This window comes from Palaemon carinicauda, chromosome 34 (genome assembly GCF_036898095.1).
Source record: "Palaemon carinicauda isolate YSFRI2023 chromosome 34, ASM3689809v2, whole genome shotgun sequence".
Taxonomy (NCBI): Eukaryota; Metazoa; Arthropoda; class Malacostraca; order Decapoda; family Palaemonidae; genus Palaemon; species Palaemon carinicauda.
The window spans coordinates 76,084,732-76,110,343 of record NC_090758.1 but is presented as its reverse complement, the minus strand read 5'-3'; the positions used below and the strand labels follow the sequence as shown (position 1 = coordinate 76,110,343).

The following is a 25,612-nucleotide window of genomic DNA, read 5'->3' as shown; positions in this document are numbered from 1 at the left end:
CGGTTCCAACCCTCGGAAACGACTATCCGAAGATATCGTGTATAATCAGGGACGTACCCTAAGATAACCAAAGATATCTGCACCCCAAACAGACCTTTCCCAGTCTAGTCTACTAAGGGGTAGGATAAGTAAGGAGCCGTTACACATCCTATCACATTCCAGTGCCTCAATAGGTTCCCGCTTCTCATTCCTTCGATTGCAGCTTATGGCTACAGTTTGGTTGATTTTGTGGGCGCTTTTTTCGCAGTTTTTCTTTTTTTCGCAGTTTTTCTTCAAAAGGATAGCTAGGGGTACACCAGTGAAAATAAAAATCCCTTCCACCCACTCAAGTAATCATCTATCTATTAGTCCCTTCCACCCACTCAAGTACTCATCTATCTATTAGTCCCTTCCACCCACTCAAGTACTCATCTATCTATTAGTCCCTTCCACCCACTCAAGTACTCATCTATCTATTAGTCCCTTCCACCCACTCAAGTACTCATCTATCTATTAGTCCCTTCCACCCACTCATGTACTCATCTATCTATTAGTCCCTTCCACCCACTCAAGTACTCATCTATCTATTAGTCCCTTCCACCCACTCAAGTACTCATCTATCTATTAGTCCCTTCCACCCACTCAAGTACTCATCTATCTATTAGTCCCTTCCACCCACTCAAGTACTCATCTATCTATTAGTCCCTTCCACCCACTCAAGTACTCATCTATCTATTAGTCCCTTCCACCCACTCAAGTACTCATCTATCTATTAGGAATATGACACAAAAACCGAGCTGAGGACACTTTATTTAGACTCAAACCGACATCATTCGAAATCTGGCGGGTCATCGTTGCCCCTCTGGCTCCCGTAGAAGTGGAACGAAGGCCCGACAGACACGCCCTGACATCCCGACATGTTGATGACCTGTCTGCCGCTGCCGCTCGAAGGAGCGGTGTCGTCCAGCATGATGGCCTCGATCGATTGCAGCGTCTGGTGAAAGTTCAAATCTATTTTGATTATAAGCTGCCATGATTACAAGAGGAAGTTTTTAATGTGCTAACAGATGTTAATGAAGCTTCCAGTCTGTATATATCAGGAACTGGTCAATTTTACATACAATATAACAATAAATATACAAACAAATGAATAAATAAACAGTGAGGCCTATACAAACTGGTATGTATAAGAGTATCTGTTAACATTAAAATAGAATATAGTTGTGCATGATTCTGAGAAATGTAATGTGTTGTGGTTGAAACCCTTCACAGATTATCAAGGATTTGAATGGCTGCTGCACTTGCCTGAGGGGTTTTTGGGTTCAGTAAAGTATTATACTTGTTTTAAATAACGTCACGGAGAAATAAATCGTTATCTGGTCAATGTGGCAACTTTGTAAAAAGGGGACCACAGTCGCGTTGTCATCGAACTGTATGTCCAGTTGTTGTTTTACGTAGCCCTTCTTAGTAACTGTGAGGAATACATCAGTTTAGTCACCTACTTAGATCTTTGTACCTAAGTAACTGGCACCATATCAAATATAAAAAAGTATAAATGGCCAGTAGTAGTGGACTCTAAAGTAACTACTATATTTTTAAATATTTAACTTAGCCGGTGAATATATAATAGCTGAGCCTCCGGCAGCTCGACAGAAAAACACACAAAAACTCGCGAGCGATCGCTATGAAGGTTGCGGGTGTGCCCACTAGCGCCAACTATCGGCCAGATACCGCATATACATGTAAACAGACCCAATTTTTCTCTGTCGGCCTTAACGACAAGACGTATCAATACTCGCTGTATAACCTGAAGTTTTCTCAACATATTTGGTGAAGTACTTCCTTTTGGTTTGAGCTTTCGCAGTGCAGGTGTTTTATCTTCAACTTAAATCTTGAACTCGTTTTTGGATAGATTTAATTTTTGATGACTTTGGATTGTTTTTTGGACTTTCTTTGACTTTTAAATGGCCGACCCTTCCCTTAGTACGGAAGTGTGTTTTAGGCTTTTAGCAATTATCTTATCACGTTATAAATTGTTGTTGTTAATTATAGATTTTCCTCTATATATTTTATATCTCAACCGCCTTTATTAGGCCTCTTCGATTAGCTTTCCATTTATAATAAACATCAAGATAGATTTTAATGATTTGTTTATATGCGACCTTTCCTATTCCTCCTCTAATCCGAGAGTAGGCGGTCCTAACTTGGAAACCGAAGTTAAACAACGTTGAGCCCTTTCAATCGTAAATAACTTTTACGGAGCAAATGATTTAAAACTTATTAATTGAATATTTTATGAAAGATTTTCTTTGACTAGTCTTCGTACTGTTTCAAAGATGAACTAACGTTTAGTTTATTTATGCTACGCAGTTTGCGCTCTATCGTTACGATAGAGAGAGAGAGAATCACGGTTTCACTTTGCAGAAAGAGTAAATCGATTCTGACGTTTTGTTCATTCTTCTTTCAAACTTAAATGTTTTAAATACTATTTTAAAGGAACTTGTTAATTGAAAAACCTTTCAGTTTTTTCCTTTGGTCAAATAACCTGTTTATTGACTAAAGGTAAGTGGGCTTTTCTCTTCGGTGCGAAATCAAGAGAGAGAGAAAGAGAGAGAGAGAGAGAGACGGAGAGAGAGAAAGGAAGAGAGAACGTTCCGATCTTTATTCTCGTCCCAAGCGAGTAACGTTGTTCTCGAGTCAGTTTTTTACTCTCGTCCCTAGTCTCTGTACGGGGAGAAAGGATAAAACGTTTTTAGTTTTTATTCTCGTCCCAAGGCACTGTACGGTGAGAGATTGAAAACGTAGTTTTGAATGAACTAGTGTTTAGTCTCCTTCCCAGCCACTGTTCTTTTTATCTTAATATATGTTTACTGTTTTTTTGCTTGTGTTAATGTGCTTACATTATACGACTTATTTCGCAATTATAACCTTTTGATGAGGGTAGAATTGCGTGCTTCAGGTAGAAATCAGTTTTATTCATACCTAATGTGAATTGTTGAAAAATTCGATTTCAGTGAAGTAAGTGCAAAACAGAAAATCGTAGTGATAAAGTGATAATTGCGCAAAGTGTTATCAGTGTTGCGACCGAGGGTTCGTCTGTTCGTGCCTGTCGTTCGCCTAGTCCGAGACCTCTTGCAAGCTCCCAAGCCCAGGGGAGAAGTAATGTCGTACGACTTATGGGTTCGAGAGGACTTGATCAGCGAACAGACGTTCCCTCTATGGTTTCAGGCGTGTCTCATCAACACCGCCTCTACCATAAGACGAGCGAGACGATTTTCTCCTCGTCATCCGAAGGCTTTTCGCGTAAGAAACCGTGGAGCAAGGTTTCGAGGCCCTTTAAGCGAAAGTCAGTCCTTTCAGGACAGGTCCAGCATCCTGGTTGTAACCATTAGGACAGCTCTGACCCTATGCAGTCATCGGAAGACTGCTCGCCGCCTAAACAAAAACGTAACACAGGCTCCGAGAGTCTTTTTGTAGGCAAGGTTTTGCAGTCACAGACGTTACCCTCGTCTCTTACCGCAACCATTCCCGTTGATCCTAAATGGGTTGTACGGCAAGACATGCAGAATAAGCTTGCCTCTCTTATGGAGGACTCTTCTGTTGAGCAGGTTCACGATGATCCTCGCCGCTTAGCTGATCGAGATCCTGGCCGTCAGCCGCCCAAACGAGCCTTTGCTCATCCTGTTGACATTGACGTTACAAAGTCACGTCAATCGTGTTTTGTAGAGCCTCACTCGATGCAGTCCCGTGTTGACTCTCAGCCGCTTGTGGACGTTCAGCCGCTGCCGCTTGCTCTTGTTGACGTTCAGGACGTTCACCAACCAGCATAGTTGACTTGTTTTGACGTTGAGCGTCAAGCACCGCAGTCAAGAGTTGTTTTGACTGCTCAGTCTAAGCAGTCAAGGCAGTCTCGAGTTGACGTCGAACGTCCTCCCGCACCTGTTGTTGTTACTGGTCAGTCCTTTAAGCAGTTACATGACATAGCGTCCTTGACTGCTACTGTTGCTCCTTTGCGTGTGGACTCTGCTTGTCAAGCATTGCCACCACGGCAGGTCTCTCCCTTGCTTGAGACTCGGCAATTGTCGGACAAGGTTCCTTCAGATGAGGAAGTTGCTGATCCCCCTCCTACTGATATTCCCTTGAGGACTCTGTCAGACGGAGAGGAGCCTAAAGCTGCTCAGCCCTCTATGGACTTTAAATAAATCATGCTGATTTTTAAGGATCTTTGTCCGGATCTTTTTGTAACTGCTGCTCCTCGTTCGCCTAAACGTCAGAGTTACACTAGGCCTAGCTACTTCGAAGCCGTTGTTTTCTAAGCTAGTGCTCTCTCGCTCTTCTAAAAGAGCTTTACGTTTGCTAGGCGACTGGTTAATCACCAGGAGGAGTTTGGGGGAGACAGCCTTTGCTTTCCCTACTTTTAAGCTGGCTTATAGAGCGAGAGTCTGATATGACACGGGAGAAGTTCTCGGCTTGGGAGTTCCTGCCTCTGCCCAGATAGACTTCTCAAACCTCATAGCCTCTCCCTGGCGCCTGGCCATGAGACGCTCCAAGATTTTATGGTCGACTTCAGAGCTAGACCATCTCCTGTTAGGAGTTTTTTTCGAGCGTTTGAAGTTTTGCTGTACAATTATGTCATGCATAAACAAGGCTTTCAGGGATGGCTCCAATGATCTGACAGCCACGTTCTCTGCAGGAACAAGTCCCTCAGGGATGGCTCCAATGATCTGGCAGCCATGTTCACTGCAGGAGTACGTAAGAGGCAAGTGCGCTCTTGTGTTCATTGTCAAGACAAACTTCACGATGAAGTCTACCAGGCTGTCTTGACAGCATTAATGGAAGGCGACTGGATGGTCTCTCTCGACCTTCAGGAGGCATACTTCCACATTCCTATACACCCGGATTCCCAACCGTTTCTGAGGTTTGTTTACAGGAATGTGGGGTACCAGTTTCGAGCCCTGTGCTTTGGCCTCAGTCCTGCTCCTCTCGTGTTTACGAGGCTCATGAGGAATGTGGCAAATCCCTCCATCTATCGGGGATCCGAGCCTCCCTGTACTTGGACGACTGGCTTCTCAGAGCATCGTCCAGTCTTCGCTGTCTGCAGGATCTACATTGGACGTTGAGTCTGGCCAGGGAGTTGGGACTTTTGGTCAACCTAAAAGTCCCAACTGATCCCATCCCAGATTATTCTATATTTGGGGATGGAGATTCACAGTCCAGTTTTTTTTTTAGGGCTTTTCCGTCTGCCACCCGAATAGAACAAGCCATGCTCGAAGTCCAACTAATGCTGAAAAGAGAACGTTTGTTCAGTCAGGAGTTGGAACAGTCTCGTAGGGACTCTCTCATCCCTGGAGCAGTTTGTCTCACCAGGGAGACTACACCTTCTGCCTCTCCGGTTCCACCTAGCCTCTCACTGGAACTAGGACAAGACGTTAGAGGCGGTATCATTCCCAGTCTCCGAACCAGTAAAGGCATGCCTGAAATGGTGGGACAGCAATATCAGTCTGAGAGAGGAACTATCCCTAGCAGTCAAGAACCCAAACCACGTGTTGTTCTCAGACGCGTCGGATTTGGGTTGGGGTACGACCCTGGACGGTCGGGAATGCTCGGGTCTGTGGACCTCAAGTCAGAAGAGCATGCACATCAACGGCAAGGAGCTATTAGCAGTCCACTTGGCCTTGATGATATTCGAAAGCTTTCTTCGAAACTAAGTGGTAGAGGTCAACTCAGACAACACCACAGCTTTGGCGTACATCTCCAAGCAAGGAGGCACACACTCCTTCACGCTGCTCGAGATCGCAAGGGACCTTCTCATATGGTCAAGAAATCGAGGCATCTCCCTGTTGACGAGATTCATCCAGGGGGACTTGAACGTCTTGGCAGACTGTCTCAGTCGGAGGGGTCAGGTGATACCCACGGAATGGACCCTCCACAAGGACGTGGGCAAGAGTCTTTGGGCTACTTGGGGTCAACCCACCATAGACCTCTTTGCCTCCTCGTTGACCAAAAGGTTACCAATCTATTGCTCTCTAGTCCTAGATACAGAAGCAATCCACATAGACGCGTTTCTACTGGATTGGTCTCTTCTGGACTTATATGCATTCCCACCATTCAAGATAGTCAACAAGGTACTGCAGAAGTTCGCCTCTCACGAAGGGACAAGGTTGACGTTGGTTGCTACCCTCTGGCCCGCGAGAGAGTGGTTCACCGAGGTACTTCAATGGCTGGTAGACTTTCCAAGAAGTCTTCCTCTAAGGGTAGATCTGTTACGTCAGCCCCACGTAAAGAATGTCCATCAAAGCCTCCCCGCTCTTCGTCTGACTTCCTTCAGACTATCGAAAGACTCTCAAGAGCTCGAGGCTTTTCGAAGGAGGCAGCCAGTGCGATTGCAAGAGCGAGGAGAGCTTCTACCATTAGAGTATACCAGTCGAAGTGGGAAGTCTTTCGAGACTGGTGCAAGTCAGCATCTGTGTCCTCGTCCAGTACCTCTGTAGCCCAAATCGCAGATTTTCTTTTACATCTGAGAAAGGTTCGCTCCCTATCAGCTCCCACGATTAAGGGCTACAGGAGCATGTTGGCTTCGGTCTTTCGACATAGAGGCTTAGATCTTTCCACAATAAAGATCTCCAAGATCTCCTTAAGTCTTTCGAGACCTCTAAGGAACGTCGTTTGGCAACTCCTGGATGGAACTTAGACGTGGTCCTAAGGTTCCTCATGTCAGACAGGTTTGAGCCATTACATTCAGCCTCCCTGAAGGATCTCACCCTCAAGACACTTTTCCTAGTGTGCTTGGCTTCGGCTAAAAGGGTCAGTGAACTTCATGCCTTCAGTAAGAACATCGGCTTTTCTACAGAAAAAGCCACTTGTTCACTTCAACTTGGTTTCCTGGCCAAAAATGAACTGCCTTCTCGTCCTTGGCCTAAATCTTTTGATATTCCTTGCTTATCAGAGATCGTAGGCAACGAACTGGAAAGAGTATTATGTCCTGTTAGAGCTCTTAAGTTCTATTTAGCTCGTACTAAGTCATTACGAGGTAAATCTGAGGCATTATGGTGCTCAGTTAAGAAACCATCATTGCCTATGTCAAAGAATGCTTTGTCATATTTTATCAGATTTTTAATACGAGAAGCTCATTCTCACTTGAATGAGAAAGACCGATGTTTGCTTAAGGTTAAGACGCACGAAGTTAGAGCTATAGCAACCTCCGTGGCCTTCAAGCAAAATAGATCTCTGCAAAGTATTATGGACGCGACTTTTTGGAGAAGCAAGTCAGTGTTCGCATCATTTTACTTAAAAGATGTCCAGACTCTTTACGAGGACTGCTACACACTGGGTCCATTCGTTGCAGCGAGTGCAGTAGTGGGTGAGGGTTCTACCACTACATTACCCTAATTCCAATATCCTTTTTAATCTGTCTCTTGAAATGTTTTTAATATTGTTTTTTGGGTTGTACGGAAGGCTAAGAAGCCTTCCGCATCCTGGTTGATTTGGCGGGTGGTCAAAGTCATTTCTTGAGAGCGCCCAGATTAGGGGTTTGATGAGGTCCTGTTGTATGGGTTGCAGCCCTTAATACTTCAGCTCCTGGGAGTCTTTCAGCATCCTAAGAGGATCGCTGGGCTTCGTGAGGAAGACAGACTAATAAGGCAGAGTAATCGTCTAAGTCAACTTCCTTACCAGGTACCTTTATATATTTGGATTTTGTTATGATATAACTGTCAAAAACTCTAAGCATATACGCTGTAAACTTAATTAACTCTGGTCTCTACCCACCACCATGGGTGTGAATCAGCTATTATATATTCACCGGCTAAGTTAGATATTTAAAAATGATATTTTAATTATAAAATAAATTTTTGAATATACTTACCCGGTGAATATATAAATTAAAGGCCCCCCCTTCCTCCCCGATAGAGACCCAGCGGGATGAGAAAAATTGGGTCTGTTTACATGTATATGCGGTATCTGGCCGATAGTTGGCGCTAGTGGGCACACCCGCAACCTTCATAGCGATCGCTCGCGAGTTTTTGTGTGTTTTTCTGTCGAGCCGCCGGAGGCTCAGCTATTATATATTCACCGGGTAAGTATATTCAAAAATTTATTTTATAATTAAAATATCATTTTTTGTGCAACATTCGTATATATTTGTAGGGAGCCCAACGTAACTCATACTAGCATAGCCCAGCCTCCAAACACAGCAAGAGCTGAAATCCTAATTAATTTTGACAATACAATGAATACTAAGTTATGTCCCTAATTCCCAAACTTGGAAACAAGAGGTCTTTAGTGACCATTTTAATGGCTAATTTATTGTTACTCTTCGCACTCCCCAAGAGAGATTAGTTCAAACTTTCAACTGAGCTTCACAAGACACTAGAAGAGTTGGGAGACCCAGGCTTACATGGCGGAGGACTATGAAGTGTGAAATAGGAGATGATGAATGGAGAAGTACTGATTTAAAAGCTCAAGCTAGAGAGGACTGGCAAAATCTAACTGAGGCCCTTTGCGTCAATAGGCATAGGAGGAGATGATGATGATAAACGAACACAACATCTAAGTCTTTCATGTGCTTTGGCCATCTTTAATACCTGTATATTGCTGTGCTATTTACTGATTATGGAAAAGTAGATTGAAGATTTATCTCTAAATTTCAGTATAAATTAACAGCTATCAGCTGGAAAATAAGACTATTGAAATCAGAAGAAGACTACTGAGGCAAGAATGTCTAGAGCAGAGAGTTCAATCAGTAGACATTCTGATCTGTGTGGGGTTTAACGAGCTGAAGTGTTTGACTGATATTTCATTCTCAACTCCAAGATCTTTACCAAAGGAAATTCACCTCCGTAACTTGTTCGTTTGGATCGTAGTCGTCGCCGTATTCCCTTCTGAGTCCGGAGATGACCTCCCGGATCTCCTGGATGCGATGTTGCCGCAGTTCTCTCAGCTTGTTGCTGAAGGCCAATTGAGCGCGGTCCCTCCTGGCCCGGACTTGCATCTGCTCCTCCAGGTGGATGACTCCTGATACCTGCAAAGACAGTCTTTTTTAGATATATTTCTAAACGGCTGTGTTCGATGTGGTTTTCGTTGGTGTACAATATTGATGTCTTTGTTTTCCCTCACCACAGTTAAAGGTAGAGTGGATTTACTTTACTTTAAGGGCTGTTTTTCTGGTCCTATACAGCAGGGGAACCCTACTCTCTACAGGACCATCACAGTCATTTTGTTATGTTCTTTACAAAAAAAACAAACAATTTACATAAATGGCATCTCATAAATCTCTCCATTACACTGCTTTGTTTTCTGAAATGATTATGATATTGTGACGGCTTAGCATTAAAAAATCCCTAGAAATGGGTTCTTGGCAATGATAGCAAAAATGCGTTGTGTGTGGTGCCAGGGTCCAGTAATAAGGTGCAACGTTACCATATAAAAACAATGTGATTCATATATTTCTTGGTCTTTTAAATGTTTGCTTACATTGAAGAGGTGGATATCTTGATTTCAAAATGGCAGCTATATAACGTTTAAAGATTAGTAATTTGTAACTTTTTCCCACGTTGAAAAACATTCTCAAAATATCTCTTAAACTCATTGTATAGTAACTGCTATAAAATCCAGGTTATTAATTATATCAAAAGTTATTTTGGGCTTGAATGCCATGTCGGCTTAATATTATTAAACAAAAATTAAGGTTTAATAGCTATGGTTTGATATAAGTTAGCATTTTATCTAATTCAAGGAGTCAAAAGGTAAGGTTTTAAGTTAGTACGAGGAATAGAAATATTATGTGTTGGCAACAATAAATATTTTTACAAGAATGAAACTCGTTAGCTTCAAGTTGCACCTTCACGGATGATAAAGCTTTTATACGTTTCTCCCCAGACAGGATATTGACTAATATAAATAGTTGAGACAGTCTTAGTTAATTTAGTATACTGGCAAAGCGAGAAACTACAGCAGCACTTACAAGTTCTACCACACGCGAGTCGTTTCCAATGGACAACCCTTCTATGTTGGCCAGGAAGAGGGGCGTGTACTTGGGTCCACGCGGGTGGAGAGGAATTATCTTACGACGCCAGTTAGGCCTCTGGAGTTCTTGCATCAAAGCAGACTGAAATGTGGAATGAATATTAAGTTGGGGAAGAAATAGAAAGAATTAGGTCCACTTGGTTCATTGTCACTAGAGGTCAGTTCCATGTAAAGTTTGGCTTTGATCACATCAGTGTGGATATTTGAAGCTTCCACAGGATATCTATTGTCAAATTACTTGGGAAAGATTTATTTCAATTCTTGTCAGGGATTTTATTCTAATTCTGGCTAATGAATTTGATGTCATCCAGATACAAATCCAATCTTACAGAATTAATTAGCAGAGCAGAAGGAAACAAAAAATGTCAGAATGAGATTGTCGATTTTACAAGTCTTTAACACTTCTTGCATTTTACTGAGATATTTCTAAAAGTGAAAAGCATTTGGGACTACAGTATTTGAAACACAAAGGGACTTACGTGGAAGACGTATTTTGGAACCGACTGGCTCTCTAGATGTCTGGTGGCAAGAACAAACACTTTGTTGCTCTTCTGGATCATCGTCGTGGCTGCTTGGAGAGTGTTCTCTCCAAGCGCGACGTCTCCGTTACAAGTACCTGAAGGAGTTTGGTGTCCTTAAGGTGGTGTCATATGAGTAAGCTTTCTGGCATCTTTTGGCGACTAGAGTAGGCGTTACTTGTATTTGCATTCGTGCATGAATTATTAAACGCATATTTGCAACTTTGGAAGACCATAACAAGTTTTGAAAATTTAACCAAAATTTCACAATTTTTTGGCCAGAACAGGTGTCGCTCTGATTTGCATTCGTGCATAAATTGTATAATGCGTATTTAAAACTTTACAACACCATGCCAAAAGCTGAGTATATTTCTCAGAATATGCTATAAAAGAATTAGAGTTCTGTGTCAAGAAATGTGAATACTACCATTTACCAACAATTTACAGTTTTGCACCAGAAATTTTGAATACTTCATGGAAAATTGTATTATGAAATTTTAAGATAATAAGAACACTGTCATTGTATATTACCAAATATTCCCAAGGTCGTCTCTAGTAATCTTATAAAGCTTTTGGCTGTCTGCTGGTCAGTCTCGTGCTTCGAATGGATGACGCAAAAGTCCCAGTCTTTGTGCTTGAAATTTCGCTTCTCATCTTCTTCACTGCTAATTACCTGAGAAAAACATCGGATCATTAAATGGCAGAAGTTATAGACCACTTAACCCACTGTTGACCCCGGTCGTGACAAAATCAGTCAGGCTCGTGACTTGCAAACCTTTTTTTACGGTGGGCAATGACGTCACATGTCAACTTTATGTTGTCATTTTGTATCGTAACTGACAAAGGAATAAAGGTAGAAAGAAATTATAAAGTGCTTTGGATAGCTGAATAAATTTTCTATATAGTTGTATGAATAGATAAAATAGATAACGGATCCTCAGAGTGTTAATGACAAAATTAAGAGATGATTGGTGCCATCAGCGCGCCTGACATGCTACACTGTAGGAATGACTAAAATATCTTCACATTTTCACTTCAGGCTCTAAATCGTCCCACATTTCATCGTCCTACATCACCTTTATATCCTACCAACTTCTTTTCTTCCATCTTGCTATCCAACTAATTAAAAATTGTACTTCACAGAGGAACTGCTGTAGTATCCCGTCGTTGTATCTTAGCTGCGAATGACTTCCCAAGCTCTTGTGCTGGGCCATGTTATCCCAAGTGAAACTACTTTAAGAGTACCTTTAAGACTTTGCTAAGTCGAAAATGGGCTGTGGCATACCTTCTAAAGGAGTCATAGATCATGTCTAAGTCAGTAGGAATAGAAACACTTTCAAGCTTTGAGATGGTCTTTTTCATGTGTGTGTGTTGACAGAGAGAAGGGTTCTTCCACCTCACACAAGCTCGAGGAAACGGGCGAAGTTGTAACTGGAATAATAGAGTAAATAAATATGGAAACAATCCTCAAGTGTCCAGTGTGAGTTGCAAGGGTTTGTTGTAAGGACAAATATTCCTAGCGAGTGAGATATAGAGTTTATCGGGCTGTGATTTTGGCGAACAGAAGTAGAGGACAGGCAATTAGCCAAAAAATATCAGACGACGTGAGTTGTGTGCGTATTGCGAGTGACTGTGATAATCTATAGGAAATGACTCTTGCTCATTATACGAATGTTGGTAATTTGATCCCCTCTCAAAGTCTGATAGTCTTTCGTATTGTCTCAAATGCTCCATACGTATGAGCTAGGGAAGGGAATTGGCGGGGGAGGGGGCCAGTGTTTGGAGGCATATAATTCTATCTGTGGAGTCATCAGCATCCATTGGCTGGCCATCTTTGGTTCTGTGGCTGATCTCTAGGAGATTGTGCAACAAATGCAATACCCTTTCCCTCTTCTCTACTGCATACGAGCGACGATCAATCTATTATTTGATGGAGAGGTTCTGCAAACTAACGGTCATCAATAACGAGCTAGTTTTCTCTGATTACTTCAAATCTATTAAGGCAATAGATAAAAGATACTTCTTAACCTTATATCGTAATTCAACAATGTAATTTGCGGACCACTTCATTTTTGACGGCCCTAGAATCGAAACGGTGGAGGAGAAAGAAACTCACCTGCATGTAAAGGGTTAAGAAGAAGCTTCGCCATCTGTGGTAGTTTGGAGGAGGCGGCAGGTCGACTGGACATTCCTGCGTCGCCATTCGGTACTGGTCGGACTCATTCATGCTATGGAATTCCATCTCGGCGGATCTGCCGAGTAACGAATGTCCGTTATTCCTTTGGGACAGTTGCTACTGATAAAAACAGTTGCTATTGATAAAAACAGTTGCTACTGATAAAATGTTACTCATAAAAACAGTTGCTACTGATAAAATGTTGCTCATAAAAGCAGTTGCTACTGATAAACACAGTTGCTACTGATAAACACAGTTGCTACTGATAAAATGTTACTCATAAAAGCAGTTGCTACTGATAAAATGTTGTTCATAAAAGCAGTTGCTACTGATAAAATGTTACTCATAAAAGCAGTTGCTATTGATAAAAACAGTTGCTACTGATAAAATTTTACTCAAAAAAGCTGTTGCTAGCGTTGAAAACAGTTGCTATTAATCAAAACAATTGCCACTGATATAAAATCAGTTGCTAGGGATAAGAACAGTTGCTAGTAATTGAAACAGTTGCCAGTAAGAAAAACAGCTGCTAGTGATAAGAACAGTTGCTAGTAATAGAAAACATTTGTTACTCATAAAACAGTTGCTAGTGATAAAAAAAAGTTGCTATTAATAAAAATGGTTGTTAGTAATAAAAACAGTTAATACTGATGAAAAATGCTGCTACTGGTAAGAATAGTTGCTAGTAATAAAAACAGTTGCTAGTAATAAAAACAGTTGCTAGTAATAAAAACAGTTGCTAGTAATAAGAACAGTTGCTAGTTATAAAAACAGTTGCTTTTGATAAAAAAGTTGCTAGTAATAAAAATAGCTGTGTGATAAGAACAGTTGCTACTCATAAAGGTAGCTAGTAAAATAACAGTTACATGATAAGTAATAAAAACAGCTGCATGATATAAACTGTTGCTAGTATTAAAACAGTTGCTAGTAATAAAGATCAGTTGCTGGTGATAAGAACAGTTGCTAGTAATAAAAACTACTGCTAGCAATAAGAACAGTTACTAGTGATAAGAACAGTTGCTAGCAATATAAAACAGTTGCTAGTGATAAGAACAGTTGCTAGTAATGAAAAGAGTTGCTAGTCGTAAGAACATTTGGTAGTAACAAAAAACAGTAACTAGTGATGAGAACAGTTGCTAGTAATGAAAAGGTAGCTAGTAATGAAAAAGTTGCTAGTGACGAGAACAGTTGCTAGTAATAAACGGATTTTGAGCGAAGCGAAAAATCTATTTTTGGGTGAGATAGCCATGGCGTCCTGATGGAAGGTTCCTGTTTGGTAGCTTCCTTGGGTATAAGACTACTAAGATATTCCCAGAGAATTTAACCACAGGTTATCACAGAATTCTAACTTCTGGAGCGAGTATCTCAAAGGTTTCCCTTTAAGACATCGTAATACAACAGGGGACACGCATGTCTGAACGTGCCACATAGCTATCTTCACCCCGAACAGAGTTAATGCTTCGGTGTGTAAGGGCTGAGAATAGCTGGGAGCCGTTCCACAGCTAATCTCACTCGTGGCTACTACTGATACTCGAGACGTAAACAAACGGACGCCATTGCTCTGATGACGTCACGCCCGTCTTCATCCTGAAGCCAGTTGCTGCCCATCACCATGATACAATTGTGTAGGGTGGGAACAAAACTGGACAAAGTAGTAGGGAGGGTCCATCAGGACGCCATGGCTATCTCACCCAAAAATAGATTTTTCGCTTCGCTCAAAATCCGTTTTTTGGGCTCAAGCCATGGCGTCCTGATGGAAGAGTACCAGAGAATCAATGTATCGTGGTAGATTTTTCCCCCAGTGTTAAGTGCCTGGGCATTGACAAAACAGCAAAGTAATCTTAGGTAAAGAACCATAGGAACGAAGTATCCTGCCCCCCATTGGTAGGAAGTTCCCATGGGCTATGCCGACGTCAAAGTGGTATTGAAGGGCTATTCATCCTGACAGAAGAACTTGAAGAACTTAGAGATGAAGCAGAATGTTTGATATTTGTATAGGAACATTCTAAATAGACCAGTGGTGGTTGGGCACTGTGTATAGAGTTCATCTCTTGGTTATCAGAAGTAAGTATTCGTGTAGGAACCTTACTGAGACAGGGTGAATATAATTTAGGATTAGACATCTTAAATTCTTCATGACCATAAGAAAGGAGGAATAAATAAAACTATGACAGTATGTATTTCATAGTAGGTAGGAGCTGAAAGAGACGCATAAGTAATAAAATAGAAATTTTATTTCACAATGCAGAAATTAAATAATTTACAGCAAAAGTAAAGTTCATTTACAGTAATAATAATGTACATAGAAATAAAGGCTTGCTCTTGAATCTGAAAAGGAATTTCAGGATTAGTAGGTACTCGTTCTCGAGGAACGCAAGTCTTTAAACAACACATCATGCTCAAGGCATGCGGCACTTGTGTGACACTATGACATTTCACCTGGGATAAGAACAGTTATAAAAGCACTAAGTGTTTTTTGACATCACTATGAATCGCTCGAGGGTCAACATAGGCACCCGAAGAGTTAGAGTCCCAAGTAACTCACTGTTCTACGCAGAGTTAGGTGCAGGTTTCATAACACTACCTGCGGCTACCACAAAATGTTTGACTTCGTGCACTTGTTTCGCATAATGTTTAAAGAAAACTCGCGAGGACTTCCAGCCCGTAAAGTTTTTAAGGCTTTCAAAGTCCATGCTCTGAAAGAAGTTCAGAGAAGAAGCCACTTTTCTAGGATCATGACCAGCGGGTGTACTGTTCGGATCCGCTCTGCGAATGAAGTAGGTGATTTTCGCTCTTAATTGTTTCAGTGACAGGTCGCTGCCCGATGTTTCTCCTTTGAAGAGTTGGCCTCCACCAAAGTTCGAAGTTCTGCGAAGATAGACCTTGAGACTCTCTACTGGACATAGAGAGACATCCTCCTTCAGGGGGCATATTCTCCAAGGGCCCCATCTTTTGGTGGGTAATTCGTTTTTAGCGAGAAACGTCGGATCAGGGGAGAGGGTCACTTCTCCTGAATCGGCAAACAGGATGTGTCCCTCTTCTCTTGATAATGCCACTATTTCACTGACTCGAGCTCCCGAAGCGAGAGCAAATAAAAATATAACTTTCTGAGTCAGATCCTTGAGGGGGCATGAATCGTTGTCCAAGTTGGAGGCGAAATGGAGTACCTTGTCTAGTGACCAGGAGATCGGTTTCGGAGGGGGTGCTGGGCGTAGGCGAGCACATGCTTTTGGTAATTTGTTAAAGATGTCGTTGGACAGATCAATTTGGAAAGCATATAGAATTGGTCTAGTCAAGGCCGATTTGCAGGTTGAAATCGTATTGGCTGCTAATCCTTGTCCATGAAGGTGAATGAAGAAGGACATACAGAAATCAATGGTGATTTCTTTAGGATTTTTTGCCTTGACAAAGGAGACCCATTTCCTCCAGGATGATTCATATTGCCGTCTCGTGGATTCGGTCTTGTATTCCTCTAGGAAGTCTAGACTTTTCTTCGAGATCCCAAACCTCTTCTTTGCGGCAAGGGAGAGAAAATCATGAGATGAAGGTCCTTGATTTTCGATGATGAAGCGAAGACAGTCGACTTCTGTACTTGTTGAGAGAGAACTGGGCCCGGGAGAGGGATCAGCTTGGGCTGCAGCTCCAGGACCAGGGGGTACCAGTTGCTCCGAGGCCACTTGGGAGCCACTAGGGCCGCTGTCCCTTTGAAGGTTCTCAGTTTGGAGAGGACTTTCAACAGAAGGTTGGTGGGAGGGAACAGGTATATCTTTGACCATCTGTTCCAGTCCAGTGACATGGCGTCCACCGCTTCTGCTTTGGGGTCCTCGTACGGGGCTACGTACAGAGGAAGTTGATTGTTGTCGCTCGTTGCAAAGAGATCTATCTGAAGTTCTGGGACTTGATGAGAGATGAAGGAGAACGATCTTGCGTCTAGAGACCATTCCGACTCTATCGGGTTTGTCCGAGATAGAGCATCCGCTGTCACATTGCGGAATCCTTGTAGGTGAACTGCAGACAGGTGCCACTTCTTCTTCTCCGCCAGACGGAAGATTGGGAGAAGCACCTGATTTATCTGGGGCGATCTTGAGCCTTGGCGATTGAGACAACGAACTACCACCGAGTTGTCTAGGGTTAGACGGATGTGGATCGAGGGCGGCGGGGATAACTTCTTCAGAGTTAGAAGGACCGCCATGGCCTCCAAGATGTTTATGTGGAACGTCTTGAATAGTGGAGACCAGGTCCCTTGAGCCTGTTTCAGGTGGGAGTGACCTCCCCAGCCTTCCAGTGAGGCATCCGTGTGGATGTTGAGTGATGGAGGAGGGTGTTGGAGAGGAATGGACCTTTTCAGGGCCTTTGCTTCCGACCACGGCTTTAGGAGGCGTCGAAGTCTGTTTGGAAGCCGTCTCTTGAGGTCTCTTCGAGCGATGGATGCCGAGCGTCTCCAGACTCCCGCGGCATCCTTTAGCTGTGCACGAAGCACTGGGTTTGTCACTGAGGCGAATTGTAGAGAGCCTAGAACTCGTTCCTGCTGTCGTCTTGAAATGCGTTTGGATTTCAGTAGTCGCTTGACAGACCCTGCTATTTCCTTCCTTTTCTTCTGGGGGATGGAAAGGCGGTGTGACTGAAGATTCCAGTGGATTCCCAACCACTGAAACTTCTGAGCTGGAGAGAGGCGAGATTTCTTCTCGTTGATCTTGAATCCCAGGTGTTCTAGGTACTGGGTAACTTCGTTGCAAGACTTTGCACACTCTTCGGGCGATGGAGCCCAGACTAGCCAGTCGTCGAGGTAGGCCATCACCTGGACGTTTCTTAGGCGGAGCTGTTGTACTATGGCATCCGCCAGTTTTGTGAAGATCCGAGGGGCCACATTGAGGCCGAATGGCATGGCCCGGAAGGCGTAGCTTTTCCTTTGGAGTCGAAATCCTAGGTAGGAGGAAGCGTGATGGTTCATTGGAATGTGCCAATAGGCATCCGCCAGGTCTATAGAGACCGTGTAGGAACCTTGAGGCAGAAGGGTCCTTATTTGTTGAAGCGTCAGCATCTTGAATTTGTTGTTCTCTATGAACTTGTTGAGGGGGGATAAGTCCAGAATGACTCTGAGTTTGTCTGAGTCCTTCTTGGGAACGCAAAACAGTCTCCCTTGGAACCTGGTGGACTTTACCTTCCTTATCACCTTCTTGTTCAAGAGGTCTAGAACATATTCTTCCAGAAGGGGGGTCGATTGCTGGAAGAACTGCTGGAAGATTGGGGGTGGTTGCGTCCAACTCCAGCCTAGACCGTTCTTGATGATGCTGTGTGCCCAGGGATCGAAGGTCCAACGATCCTGGAATTGGCGGAGTCTTCCTCCCACCGGAAGCACTTCATTGCTTCTGGTGTCCCGAGGACTTGTTGCCTCGGCCGCTAGCTCCCTTTCCTCCTCTACCTCTGGAGGGACGACGAGATGCGTCTCTGCTTGCACCCCTGAACGAGCCTCTACCTTTGGCATGAAAGGTAGTGGATGGTTGCTCAAAGGCAGGGGTGAAGACCGGTGACTGTGACAACACCGGTTGGGGGACCAATTGAAAGGTCTGTTGTGGTTGGGCAACCACTTGGGAGGTAGCGGGTCCCGGAAACTGACGTCGTTGCTGACGTTGCTGGGGTTTTGGTTTTTGAGGTTTTCTCTTAGGCTGAGGTCCTTCGTCCTGAGAGGGTTTCCTTTTTCTGGACATGCCCCACTTGTGGAGAAGGTTCCTATTCTCCGTGGCGGCTCTGTCAGTTATTTCCTTGACAAGGTCAGAAGGAAACAGGTGCTTTCCCCAGATGTTGGAGGAAATCAGCCTCCGGGGTTCGTGTTTCACGGTGGCACCGGCAAACACGAATTCACGACAGGCTCTGCGAGCCTTTATGAAGTGGTACAAGTCCTTCATTACTGTCAGTAAGTGGGATTTGGCTAGTACCATGTAGTGATCTGGTACTCTTGTGTCACAGGCCATCACATCCAGTTGGACTTGATGAGAAAGAGATGCCGCAAGCCTCTCCTTCGTGTCTTGTTCCCGGCGAAGGAGGTGATCGTTGAGCTTAGGGAGGTCTTCATTAAACTGACGTCCGGCGACGTCAGGATCGAGCCTTCCCACGACGAAAGTATGCTGAACATCTTTCCAGTGTCGAGCGTCAGGGGGGGTCACGATGGAGAAGGGTCTGCACTCCTCCAGTGCAGGGCAGGGTTTCCCTTCTTCCGCCGCTTTAAGGCATGCAGCTAAGGCCTTTTCCAAGAAAGGAAGAACCGCAGTGTCAGGTGCAACGTACGTAGGATGCTTCTTGCTCAAAGCCGGAAGCTTAGAGCAGGTAAAGCCCCTACTCTTAAATGCGGAGGCTAGCATAGCCTGGGCCTTTGCGAGATCGAACACTATCTCTTCTTTAGGTTCGGTCTCTTCCTTCGAGGCAGGTTCGGAACGAAGCCGGACGTAACAGTCCGGGTAGGCCTCGAAGCTTGGGAAGAACTCCACATCTTCCAACGGGACCGTGCCGATCTTGTCACTAACAAAGATCCTGCCGGTCGCAATAACCATATGCTCTGCATACCTCCACGGGTTGGCATGAGAGCAAGCTGGGAGATCCTTGACCGAAATCTTCTTCGGTTCTCTGGATCCAATCATCGACCTGATGGACTCCTGGTTCTCCTTCAGCCTGTCGTCCATGACGGCTCTAATCAGCTGGATCAGTTCTTGGGTAGAAGAGGAAGGATCCGGAGTTGAGGAGGTAGACGGAATAGACATTTCCGTCGGTGTAGGAGTAGGAGGAGGGATGGACGAGGGAGCAGCTCCAAGCTCCGACTCGGTGTACTCCACCTTGTCTTCGTCCTCTTCGGCTCCTTGAGCCATAAGCGTCTTCTCCGTGTCTTCCGAGACGTCTGAGATCTGTTCATCATCCTCGGAATCTAAACGACACTCGTGCATGGACTGAGCCATGACCACATCAGGTTCCACCGTAATTTGGACAGTGGGGATCGTATCTTTTGGTACCACTGAGTCAGAGGAGGCCTTAGGGAACAACAGGGACCTCAGTTCTTCGGTGGCCAGGTACGGTCCAGTAGCATTTTTCTGAAAGCCACGCACCCACTTGCGCAGCTTTTCACGAGAAATGTCTCTAACCTCCGCTGAGGGAGGGTTATGGAAGGCCTCAACTAGGTGGGCCTGGCAGACCGTACAATCCAGTGGATTCCAAAACTTCAAGTCCCCTTTCTTGTCTGCACAAGGGGCGTGAGTCCTGCAAGCCGTATGCCCGTAAAACTGCGGGCGTTTCACAGCGCAGAAGGCGAAGTCACACTTCATCTGCTCCTCCTGTGGAAGAAAGAGAAAATGAGTATGGGGGAGTCATAAGAATGGCTCTTAAACTAAGTTAATATTAATCATTAATTTTAACTTAAAGAAGGTGTGATGCATAGAGAATGAAAACAGTAAAGGAGAACAAGCTCCATGCATCCCGCCCGGCTGGTTACCACAAGCTTGGTCCCTGGATAATCCAAATGACCGAGATCATTGGATATAGTTTCCTAGAATTCCTAGTATTTTGGAACTCCATGGAAAACCAAGGACAAGATTGGGATCGAATTCATTCGGTTCCCAGTTAAGAGCCAGAAGGCCTCATTAAAGGGTAACTGCTTCTGGCAACCAGCCGCGCTAAGATGCACATAGCATGCTGGAAATAGAAGAATGCAAAGAGACAGCATGATCACTAATAGAGCAGTACTAGGTACTGATCTTAAAGCGGAAGCAGCTTATCTGTTTGCGATATAGGGCTATCCTAGTCTTATGATAGCTACAGTAAGGGGGTGCAAGTATTCTTGACGCCTCCGGGGCATCCGGCAAGCCGCCGGCATGCCGGAGCTCGCTCCAGCATAGATTCTGGCATTAGAACAGATGATTTTCAAAAGTCAGTTAAATACCAGGATGGCGGCCGCCGGCACAACGGCGGCACGCCGGCAGGAAGCGGCGGCTCCGGCAGTCGGAGGATGCCAGGTTGGTGACTGGGATAAGGATGGTAAAGGCAGTATCGGGTTGCCGGCAGTATATGCCGGCACTCCGGTGATCGACCGGCAAGCGGACGATTAGATAGGAGTAGGAGAGCCGCCGGTGGTAGCCGGCGGCAGCCGGCAGTCCCTCGGTACACGGGGGGCTGGCGGCAAGGGTAGGGAAGTCACCAAGTAGGAGGCAGGTATTGCCGACAGTAGAGGCGGCAAGAGACCGGCACCCGGATAGAAAGAGAGACAGGGGGAGGGGGGAAGGGATGCAGGAAGTACCGTCAGGGTTCCAGACATCCCTCCCCCTCCCTGAGGGGGTGTACCCATGATAGAGGCAGGCTCTAACATCCATGAGCAGGGGTCACTAGGGACCGGGAGCTAGGTAGCCCAAGGGAGGGCTAGGGAACACCCAAGAGGGGGGGGGGGGAGACTCCCATATGCAGAACTATACTAGTAACTAACCTTATAGGACACTATGAGGGTATATGTACCAGAGTGGACTGCACAAGGAAGCTCGGGTAGCCCTACTCTTCCACCCTAAGGAGGAGTTGTAGGACAGGGGACAGATGAGTATAAACTAACCTAAGCATAGGCTAGGCTATACAAGAGATAGGTGGGGAGGGAGAAGAGAGAAGTCTTCCCAGGAAGGGTTTCTGTACCAGAGCGGCCACTAAGGGAAGGGAGGACACTCCCTAACCTAAGATCAGGCTGATCGGCTAAAACGGTGCAAGAGTACCGTTTCAGCATGGAACAGAGAAACCTTCCTAACCCGACCTAGAACAGGGCTAAAAGTCCTGAACTAGGCAAGGAAGAAGACATATCGCTATCGCAGGAAAGTCATAGACTATCCTAGCCATAGAGGTAGGCTAGCCTAACCTCACTCTCAGACGCAGCCCTAAAGGGGGTTCATTCCTTTAGGGAGGACAGAGAGGCGATATATACTCTATTAGACAATTAATCCCTTTACTCAGAAAAGGGATCAAGGCTAAATAGAGGGAATGCCAAGGCAGGGGATGAAGGAAGCATATAGGGGTCCTAATATTAGGTTAGGCTAGAAAGAATCACTGACTAGCCTATCCCCTATATGGTCCCTGAAGGTGAAAACATTTGCATCACTGTCAAAAGTATTGTAAAATAATAATGCCACTATCTTCATAACTTAGTCTAGGATCACTAATAAATCATGCATGAACACTTGTATGTAGGCTCCTGGCCTGGGGGCTATAGTAGCCGACTGGTATGAGGTCAATCGATGACCGATAAAAAGCGTCTAAACACGATATAAAAGTTCCTAGCTATGAAGACTAAATAAACTAATGTATTCGATTAGTATATAATGCCGGAAGCGTTGTTGTGGCTAACTAAATAAGACATGCAAAACAACAACGACGCCATAAAATGGCGGGTCCGGTAGAGGCACAGCTCTGCCACAAAACATCAATTATTTCGCAAAATAATATTTACTTTACGGCCAGAGCTTAATTAAACAATACTGGAACCTTGTACTCAACTTTCCAGAAGAAGGCGAGGCTGAAGGTAACGACATAGCGTAGATGCAAAGCGATAAAGATAACACAAGGGAAAATCCGTCTAAGTAGGGCAGCTACTAAACAAAGGATGAAGACGGGCGTGACGTCATCAGAGCAATGGCGTCCGTTTGTTTACGTCTCGAGTATCAGTAGTAGCCACGAGTGAGATTAGCTGTGGAACGGCTCCCAGCTATTCTCAGCCCTTACACACCGAAGCATTAACTCTGTTCGGGGTGAAGATAGCTATGTGGCACGTTCAGACATGCGTGTCCCCTGTTGTATTACGATGTCTTAAAGGGAAACCTTTGAGATACTCGCTCCAGAAGTTAGAATTCTGTGATAACCTGTGGTTAAATTCTCTGGGAATATCTTAGTAGTCTTATACCCAAGGAAGCTACCAAACAGGAACCTTCCATCAGGACGCCATGGCTTGAGCCCAAAAAAAACAGTTGCTAGTGGTAAGCACAGTTGCTAGTAATAAAAACAGTTGCTAGTAATAAAAACAGTTGCTAGTGGTAAGAACAGTTGCTAGTAATAAAAACAGTTGCTAGTGGTAAGCACAGTTGCTAGTAATAAAAACAGTTGCTAGTGGTAAGCACAGTTGCTAGTAATAAAAACAGTTGCTAGTGGTAAGCACAGTTGCTAGTAATAAAAACAGTTGCTAGTGGTAAGAACAGTTGCTAGTAATAAAAACAGTTGCTAGTAATAACAAAAGGTTGCTAGTAATGAAAAAGTTGCAAGTAATAAGAACAGTTGCTAGTAATAAAAACAGTTGCTTGCGGTAAGCACAGTTGCTAGTAATAAAAACAGTTGCTATTGATAAGAACAGTTGCTAGTAATAAAAAGAGTACCTAGTAATAAAAACAGTTGCTACAGGTAAGAACAGTTGGTAATGGAAAGAACAGTTGTTAGTAATAAAAAGAGTTGCTAGTAATAAAACAGTTGCTAGTAATAAAGAGTTGCTAGTAATAGAAACAGTTTGTAGTGGTAAGTACAATTGTTAGTAATAAAAAAAGAGTTGTTAGTAATAAAAAATAGTTGCTAGTAATAAAAACAGTTGCTAGTGATTAGAACAGTTGCTAGTAATAAAAACAGTTGCTAGTGATAAGAACAGTTGCTAGTGGTAAGAGCAGTTGCTAGTAATAAAACAGTTGGTGTGACAAGAACAGTTGCTAATGATAAGGGCAGTTTCTAGTACTATAAACAGTTGCTAGTGGTAAGAACAGTTGCTAGTGATAGAATGTCATAAAATTACTCGTGGGTGAACTGTGTTAGTTTTCTTGTGATAAGAACAGTTGCTAGGAATAAAATCAGTTGCTAGTGATAAAAACAGTTGTTAGTGATTAGAACAGTTGCTAGTAATAAAACAGTTGCTAGTGATCGCGGAGGAGAGGGTAACAATCCATTAAGTAAAGGACAACAAGATGAAAGATAGGAAGCAGAACAGAAGTGAAATAGAAGGCTATAAGGTGGGCGCAGTCAGCGGTTGAAGACGCGTCACGAGGACGTCTAGAGGATAGATGGCGCTTCTCGCTATGACGCTCGTGCGACTGTTCTTGTAACGTCAGATAACGGCAAAATGGATTTAATGCTAAGAGAAAATGACTGATTACTTATTGCTGATCCTTTTAAAGCCTGTTTTGGTAAAATCCCGAATTGGTGTCAGTAAATTTGACTGAAAATATCGTCTTAATTTTCAACAAGAAAATTTTATTTTCTTTTAATTAAAGCAAGACATTTTCTTGTAGATTTTTCTCGTTTGATCCACTTTTATTATTATTATTATTATTATTATTATTATTATTATTATTATTATTATTATTACTTGCTAAGCTACAGCCCTAGTTGGAAAAGCAGGATGCCATAATCCCAAGGTGCTCCAACAGAGAAAATAGTCCAGTGAGGAAAGGAAACAAGGAAAGTTGAAATATTTTAAGAAGAGTAACAACATTGAAATAAATAAACCATAAACTATAAAAACTTTAACAAAAACAGGAGGAAGTGATATAACACAAATAAGCTAAAACATTGTTCATATTTTATATATAACAATTAAAGCCATCACAATAACAGTTTATAAATGATTCTAATTTCTTGAATAAGGTCAATATGACAGTTGACCTCATGACCTTATCAATCAGGTTTCATCTCTACAAAAATAAATTTTGAGAAAAGGTGGCTTCGCGGGTGTCACTCTGATTCGTGAAAGTTATATATTATTATCTGAAGAGCTTTATTTTCTTTATGAATATTGAAGGTATTATAATGTCATATTTATTAATATTCTGTCATATCTTATTGGAAAGTCTCACTAAAATTACGACCTGTTAAAATTGACACATTCACACACACACTCTACCCTTTCCTAACTACAATATGGCAGTTGTGCTCTCTAGGTGTACCTCTTGGGGTACCCCCTCTCACCTGGGAATAACTACTCCCTCTCCCACTATACGAGAGGGAGACCGAGTAGTTCATACGTCTGGCAAAGCCGCTGAACGTGACAGTAAAAACATTTTCATCCAATGATACTTTTACTCTTTTCTCCAATGCCTTATTTTTCTTCCTGAATTATATAACCTTCCCTTTATCAGAAGGCGTTTTCAACAACTCCCTTTCACAGTTAAGCACATTCATCTTATTGTCTTCGGTTCTGGGCAGTAAAAGGGTATATGCTTTGCATTCAAACTTATTTTTAAGCTACAGAAAAATGATCGTGATTTAATACCAAAGATTTTTTTTTAGTATTGTTTCTATAAAGGATTTGTTAATAGTATATTTCTTTATGGGGAGAATTTTTAGACCTTGCCTCGTAAAAAAAAATCAATGAGGCCGGATGAATAAATTTTATGTTGTTCTCTGGGACAAAAAAAAAAAAAAAAAAAAAAAAAAAAAAAAAAAAAAAAAAAAAAAAAAAAAAAAACCACTTTCGTTTTCATTAACTCTGCCTCAGTTACAGCCTCTTCTAAACGGTATTTTAAACCCATTCCCAATTCTAGCATACACTCGTGTATGCATGCATACATACATAATCATACATTGCATATATATAGCATGTGAACACTTAAAATCACTTGTCTCGTACGAAAGAAAATATGCATCAATTGAGGTCCATATTTTCCTACAGTATATTCCAAAAAGACGCGCTGATGTTCCTTGTATTTGTGAAATTCCAGGTAAATCTTTTCAAAAACATCTCTGCATTCTCTGAATTCTTGAAATTGAACTTACCTTTCTGTGAAACGATGGTTAAAAACAATCCACTCTTTGGGACGTCCAATATGTGTCCATGCCGCAAACTGGCTCACTTTGCACTGACCAAGTTGAGCAATCTTCAACTTGATTCCAGGTACCGTAGACCGTCCTTTCAAGGTCAACTCCTGGCAACTTT

At 43.2% G+C, this 25,612-nt stretch overlaps 1 protein-coding gene across 1 annotated transcript; it reads right to left on the bottom strand.

The window, feature by feature from the left end:
• Positions 1–773: 773 nt before the first annotated feature.
• LOC137626668 (uncharacterized) lies at positions 774–25,612 on the bottom strand. Its single transcript, XM_068357682.1, has 7 exons — positions 25,453–25,612; positions 12,637–12,772; positions 11,052–11,193; positions 10,482–10,618; positions 9,941–10,084; positions 8,813–8,998; positions 774–973 (listed from the first exon to the last, which is right to left on the bottom strand). The coding sequence occupies exons 2-7, from the start codon at positions 12,760–12,762 to the stop codon at positions 809–811; spliced, it is 900 nt and encodes a 299-aa protein (XP_068213783.1). The 5' UTR covers positions 12,763–12,772; positions 25,453–25,612; the 3' UTR covers positions 774–808.

Bases quoted from the DNA above. Each gene is read 5' to 3' on its own strand.
- LOC137626668 (XM_068357682.1), bottom strand. From the start codon at position 12,762: ATGGAATTCCATAGCATGAATGAGTCCGACCAGTACCGAATGGCGACG. The intron at 8,999-9,940 runs GTAAGTGCTGCT...CTGTCTTTGCAG, and splicing joins ACTCGCGTGTGGTAGAACTT to GTATCAGGAGTCATCCACCT. The intron at 974-8,812 runs GTGAATTTCCTT...AACTTTCACCAG, and splicing joins CAAACGAACAAGTTACGGAG to ACGCTGCAATCGATCGAGGC.